The 6,927-nt window shown below is 42.5% G+C and overlaps 1 protein-coding gene across 1 annotated transcript; it reads left to right on the top strand.

Moving 5' to 3' along the window:
• Window positions 1–604: 604 nt before the first annotated feature.
• ube2m (ubiquitin conjugating enzyme E2 M) lies at window positions 605–3,580 on the top strand. Its single transcript, XM_078245094.1, has 5 exons — window positions 605–892; window positions 2,786–2,880; window positions 2,959–2,997; window positions 3,119–3,222; window positions 3,367–3,580. The coding sequence occupies exons 1-5, from the start codon at window positions 778–780 to the stop codon at window positions 3,563–3,565; spliced, it is 552 nt and encodes a 183-aa protein (XP_078101220.1). The 5' UTR covers window positions 605–777; the 3' UTR covers window positions 3,566–3,580.
• Window positions 3,581–6,927: the final 3,347 nt, after the last annotated feature.

Below are 6,927 nucleotides of genomic sequence, written 5' to 3'. Positions count from 1 at the left end.
TCACACAGGTGACTCTATGGATGCAGAGAGAGAGAGATCCGAGAGACAGAAAATCAAATAAATAATTAAATGTTGTAAATAAAATATGGGCAGCGAGAGTACGCACACCCCGCCCTCTGCGTGGTTACGTCACAATGCGTCGGGTGCAGAAAGGCGTTCTGGAATTTGTAGTTTGTTTTTTTACTGTAATGTGTTAGTGTTTTAAAAAACTTTATTAACATAAACATTGTGATGTCAATAGAAAAAAACTATGCATTAAATAAACTTTATTGTGTTTTAATCATAAAGAACACAAGTAAAGACACTGCTCTGTTTCAGTTTCACTGCAGGATTCAAAGAATACTTTTTCAGTCATTTTTAAAATCACGCTAAATTTGGAGCAACAGTTTAAAAAAAAAAATCTACATTTGTGTATTTCAAATTTACCCGAAAATCAAAATATTATTACACAAATAATTCAACATCTTTGTTTTGCATAAAAACAGCAAACTTAACTAAATCATATTCAAAAACAGGTATTACATCTAAATAATAAAACTCCCCCTCTCTCTCTCCCCCTTTCTCTCTCTCCCACCCCCCTCTCCTCTGTCTCCCTCCCTCTGCTGGCTAACATGCTAGGCTAGCTCGGTTAGCTTGTGTGATTAGTTGAGACGCACCGGCTCCATCAACGTCCCGGTGCTGTTTGTTAGGACTGAACCTCCTCTCCGTTAACCACGGCAATCACGGCACCGACAGACCGAAGGGACACAGAATATATTTAGCCAATAATACGTGAAGATGATTAAACTCTTTTCCCTGAAGCAGCAGAAGAAAGACGAGGAATCTGCGGGAGGAAACAGAACAGGAGCCGGGGGTAAAAAAGCCAGCGCGGCCCAGCTCCGAATACAGAAAGGTAGGCTAGTTAACAGCACCAAAACCCGGAGAAATATACAGAAAGGTATGCTAGTTTACAGCACCAAAACCAGGGGAAATATACAGAGAGGTATGCTAGTTAACAGCACCAAAACCCGGGGAAATATACAGAAAGGTATGCTAGTTAACAGCACCAAAACCAGGGAAAATATACAGAAAGGTGGGCTAGTTAACATCACCAAAACCCGGAGAAATATACAGAAAGGTAGGCTAGTTAACAGCACCAAAACCCGGAGAAATATACAGAAAGGTGGGCTAGTTAACAGCACCAAAACCCGGAGAAATATACAGAAAGGTGGGCTAGTTAACAGCACAAACCCCGGGGTTAATATAGAAAGGTAGGCTAGTTAACAACACCAAAACCCGGGGAAATATACAGAAAGGTAGGCTAGTTTACAGCCCCAACCCCGGGGAACCGGCCCTGCCTGCCTGGGCCGACTACTGACCAATAAACCCCCAGGTAACACGACCCCCTTCCGAGCCCAGGGTACATAAATACACATAAGAACAGGGAGAGGCTAACAGCTAGCATGCTAACTTTACGTATCATTAGCTAACGGCGGCTAGCTTGTGGTATATTTGAAAACAACACGCAGACAGTCAGAAGCTAGCCCCGTTTTATGCTAGCATGTTAGCACGCAGCTAACTCTCTAAACAGCAGTAAATCCGGAACACTTTTTCACTGCTAACTGGCTAACACTTGTGAAGGCTAACGCCAGGTAGCTTTTATAAAAGCTAACTTGCTGTCAGGGTTGGAATGTAACTAAGTACATTTACTCCAGTACTGTACTAAAGTCCAAATGTCGAGGTACTTGTACTTTACTTGAGTCTTTTTCTTTTCATGCCACTTTCTACTTCTACTCTGCTACATTTCAGAGAAAAATATTGGACTTTTTACTCCACTACATTCATTTGTTACAGCTTTAGTTACTGCAGTAAAAGTACTAACACTACACTGTAAAATACTCTCTTACAGTTAAAGTCCTGCAGTGAAAATGTTACTAAAGTAAAAGTCTGTAAGTGTCATCAGGATAATGTAGTTAGAGTAGGCCTATTAAAAGTAAAGGAAAATCTTCCCATTTTAGAAACTGTAAAGGATCCAAACAGTTGTGTGTTTAATGGTCTACACACTTACACAGACACACACACTCAACTCACTCAATCACTCACTCACTCACACACACACACAGACACCAGTGTTTCCTCTATGTTGATATTACTGCGGCGGCCCGCCACGGTATCAGAAATAGGGCAGACGCACAACAGGGTTTTCGCTATGTACACCGCTCACAAACGCACTCACAATCACTGACACACACACACACACACACACACAGTCACACACACACACAAATACACACACACACACCATATCAGCTGGACTTGTCGGCTGTTATATTGTTGGCTCTTGATTTTATCAACTACATGTGATGTGATTTGTGTGCAGGAAAGTAACTAAAGCTGTAACAGATGAATGTAGTGGAGTAACTAAAGTAACTAGTAACTAAAGCTGTAACAGATGAATGTAGTGGAGTAACTAAAGTAACTAGTAACTAAAGCTGGAACAGATGAATGTAGTGGAGTAACTAAAGTAACTAGTAACTAAAGCTGGAACAGAAGTCCAATATTTCTCTGAAATGCAGCGGAGTAGAAGTAGAAAGTGGCATGAAAAGAAAAGACTCAAGTAAAGTACAAGTACCTCAACATCTGTCCCTTTTGAAGGCTAACACCAGCTAGCTTTTAGAAAGCTAACTTGCTTTGTCAGCTCTACTTCTCTTAACGTTACGACTCATCACTTTTCACTGAAGTCAACAACAGTCTGAGTGTTAGTGTCTCTGATAGGGGTGTGTGTGTGTGTGTGTGTGTGTTTCAGACATTAATGAGTTGAACCTGCCAAAGACGTGTGAGATCAACTTCCCCGACGACGATGACCTCCTCAACTTCAGACTCATCATCTCACCAGACGAGGTGTGTGTGTGTGTGTCTGTGTGTGTGGCCATAAATCCTTTTCTGATTCTAAGATTAAATGTGTGTTTTGTCTCACAGGGATTTTACAAAGGAGGGAAATTTGTCTTCAGCTTTAAGGTGAGAAACAGTTGCGCTCTCTCTCTCTCTCTCTCTCTCTCTCTCTCTCTCTCTCTCTCTCTGTCTGTCTGTCTCTCTGCCTCACAGTAAGTTCAGATAAATAAGTGTGTGTGTGTTCCAGGTAGGACAGGGTTACCCCCACGACCCCCCCAAGGTAAAGTGTGAGACAATGGTGTACCACCCCAACATCGACCTGGAAGGAAACGTCTGCCTAAATATCTTAAGGTCTGGAACTCCTTCTTATTTTAGGAAATCAGAGTTTTCTAACCATCACACATATAGAAAGCCGCTGTGAACGCCACTGCTGTGATGTCTCTGGTTCGCTGTCTGTATAGGAGACTTTAAACGTGTTGTTGTTGTCGTCCACAGAGAGGACTGGAAGCCTGTGTTGACGATAAACTCCATCATCTACGGTCTACAGTATCTATTTCTAGTGAGTTCATTCTTTACCCAACGTTTGGCTTTTGTTTACGGCTCTTCTTCCAATAGTCAGAAAACACCAACGCAGACTGTTGCAGAGTTCAGAGGGGTCAGGGCCGTCCTCACCAAGAACCAGAACCACAACTAGGGATGCACCGAATCCAGATTTCTGGGGTTCGGCCGAATACTGAATCCACTGGTTCAGATTCTGCTGAATCCTCCTCCCATCCATCCATGAACACAGTAAACACTAGGATTGGGTACTGAAACCTGGTTCCACTATGGATCCGGTTCCTACGCAAACAGTAGTATTCGGACCGGATTAGAACGCAAATTTCGGTTCCTCGTTTTGGTTCCGACTGAGATATTTTCCCTCTGTTGCTCAGGACAGCAGCAGACTCTTTTTTTCTTTCTCCCTTTTCTGCTGAGTGGTGCATGTGCCCGCTCGCGGTGTGAAGCGCGTGTCCGCACTATTCTCGGACATGCACTCTACAATCACAGCTGATAGACGGCTTTTTGTACACGCACTGAAACGAATGTAAAAATATCACACTTTCTCTGTAGTCTACTGTTAGCTAGCTATCGTAAATGAAGGATGCTTTTAAAATAACATTTTCCCTCTGGGCTCACCAAAACGGAAGTAAATGCATATTAACCATTCACTGCACGTGTTCGCTACAAGGGCGTAAATTCCCCCACCCCCAGAAATATCATTTAAACAATGCTGTGTATTGTAAATAACATAATGATGTATACTTAAAATATCTGTGTAAGTAGTAAAACAATACAAACCCCAAAAAATGCTTTTTAAGTTTAGAAACATTTTGAGTCCCCCCTCCCTTGCCTCACAGTGGTTTGGTCCACTGCCTGCTGTACCTTAGGATCTGCACTAGACTCCCAGTCACATCGGTAGTGACAGGAGTGTAGTAAGTAGGCGGTTCAAGGCTGTTTTATTCACATTAAACATCGGATGAAGTTCTTCTTTTCTCAAATAGAAATGATGCTGAGTAATTAATGAATTAGTCATGACAAAAAAGTTCACTATGTTAGTGTAATATAATGTAACGTTACCTAGCTTATAGCTTGTTGGATAGAAATGCACCCACTACAACTAACGTTACCATGGCGATAAGCCTAACGTTATGTGTGAGAACTGATATTAGGGTTAATATTGAAGATCTACAGGTGTTTTGCTGAATATGAAGTTAAGTGGCAGATCAGTTAAATATATATCCTCTGTCCCAGAAGAAACCTAATATTTATGTGGAGGACGCAAGATCATTTTAGATTTATGACTGCGTGGTGAACCTATGAAACTAACTCATATTTAGACATCTGACGTTAAAGATTTGTGTTGTTGTTGCCCAGATAAAATGACAGAACATAAGATCCTTTTTCAGTAGGCTTACACCAAAACGCCAAGTAAGTACAATAAGTCCTCATAGCAAGACAATTTGGTAACATCTTTATAAGAATGGGTGCTTATGGAAATACTAACGTCACTATGTCACAGGAAAAGGAGACAGAAAGAACTGAGGGACAGGGAGACCAGGGACAGTCAGGTGGAGAGTCTCGGGGAGACCAGGGACAGTCAGGTGGAGAGTCTCAGGGAGACCAGGGACAGTCAGGTGGAGAGTCTCAGGGAGACCAGGGACAGTCAGGTGGAGAGTCTCGGGGAGACCAGGGACAGTCAGGTGGAGAGTCTCGGGGAGACCAGGGACAGTCAGGTGTAGAGTCTCGGGGAGACCAGGGACAGTCAGGTGGAGAGTCTCAGGGAGACCAGGGACAGTCAGGTGTAGTGTCTCGGGGAGACCAGGGACAGTCCGGTGGAGAGTCTCAGGGAGACCAGGGACAGTCAGGTGGAGAGTCTCGGGGAGACCAGGGACAGTCAGGTGGAGAGTCTCAGGGAGACCAGGGACAGTCAGGTGGAGAGTCTCAGGGAGACCAGGGACAGTCAGGTGTAGAGTCTCGGGGAGACCAGGGACAGTCAGGTGGAGAGTCTCAGGTAAGTGTGTTGAGCTCAGTTCATATTTTTGGAGGTGTGTGTCTGTCAGGGTGAGCAGATGAACTTTACCAGTGGCTCACTAATTTACATTATGATCAGCTAATTTAACAAGTGTACAAAAGTATTGTATTTCTTTTATATGGGGACATATTTTCAAAATAAGTCATTATGTTTAAAGGTATTTTTGTGGCTTGATTGTAAACAACTTAAAAATAAATACATGGTTTTAAAGAAGAATATTTTGGTCAATTTAGTCAGCTTTTTTATTGAATCAAGAGAAACACTGAAAAGAAGGATAATGGTCCAGTCTCCATGCTACACTAGTGATAGTATTAAGGCTTTCCTCTGTGAACACATGTCCTCTACCAGTATAATTGTGGGTCTATTATTTGTGTCCCCTTCAAAAATTGCTCTTCAGAAATGTTATGTTTATTGTCCCCCCCTACTGTTAGATCAGATTTACGCCCATGGATCGCTAGCAAACATATAACACTTGCTCTGCTAGTCTATCGTTGAGGACAAGACCCTGTAGCCTGGTGGTGGGGAGTGTGCCCTGTCAAACTCCTCCCTGTGTGTCCAGGCCTCTTGGACACCATCTGAGAGAGGTTTCTCCTGTGCAGGACATGCCATAAGTCAGGAGAGGTGTAGTATATCACCAGAGAAGCTAATGTGGGCATTTTTCTGCAAAAGAACTGCTAAAGTTTGAAGCTGGTTGGCATACCAACTCAACAACATGTATTTTGTTGTTACTTGTTAATAGTGTAACTGTTATTTGTTAAATTATTGTAGTTACGTGTTAGGTGACTTAGGTTTATTTATTATATATTTAAGTACTTTAAAACATGAATACATTGTTAAATTTAAATCACTTTCAATTTAAAAAAAACTCCATAAAAGAGCCTTTCTTTGATGTCATTTTTCAGTTTTTCAAGAATCGGTTTAGGAATCGAGTCGTTTTAAAAGTACCGGTTCGGAATCGTAATAATTCAAACGGTACCCAACCCTAGTCAACACATTAATGAAGTAAACAGTGACTGTCCTTCCTTTGCCGTACCTGAAGTTGCTGCATTCTGGCTGCTGTCTGTAGATTCCTTCATGCTCAGCTCGTATTCTTCCAGATGTTTCAGACCAGATGTTGTAACAGCGGTGATGTTGTGTATTGTTTAGGGTCCTCGCCACCACCAGACTAATCAGCATTGCAGATTGAACATGTAGCTGGACTTGAATGGCCTTCTTTTGACTGAAAGTACTGCCAAACAACACTTTTTCTGCTCACCAGCGCTACACCTACGTAAACACCTTCCTGTAATCAACGGCGCCATCATTACGGTGACCAGCGTAGCGCGCCTAGTGCAAGCGTAGGGTTCGGTTCACTGGGAAAAAGGTGTAAAGTTCCGCAGAAACCCAACCCCGTCAAAAAGCCCAATATTCAGCCAAATCTGAAGCCAAACTCTGGATTCGGTGCATCCCTGGTGTGTGTATGTATGTATGTATGTATGTATGTA

This window comes from Sander vitreus, unplaced genomic scaffold (genome assembly GCF_031162955.1).
Source record: "Sander vitreus isolate 19-12246 unplaced genomic scaffold, sanVit1 ctg371_0, whole genome shotgun sequence".
Lineage (NCBI taxonomy): Eukaryota > Metazoa > Chordata > Actinopteri > Perciformes > Percidae > Sander > Sander vitreus.
This window is presented reverse-complemented; position numbering and strand designations above follow the sequence as displayed.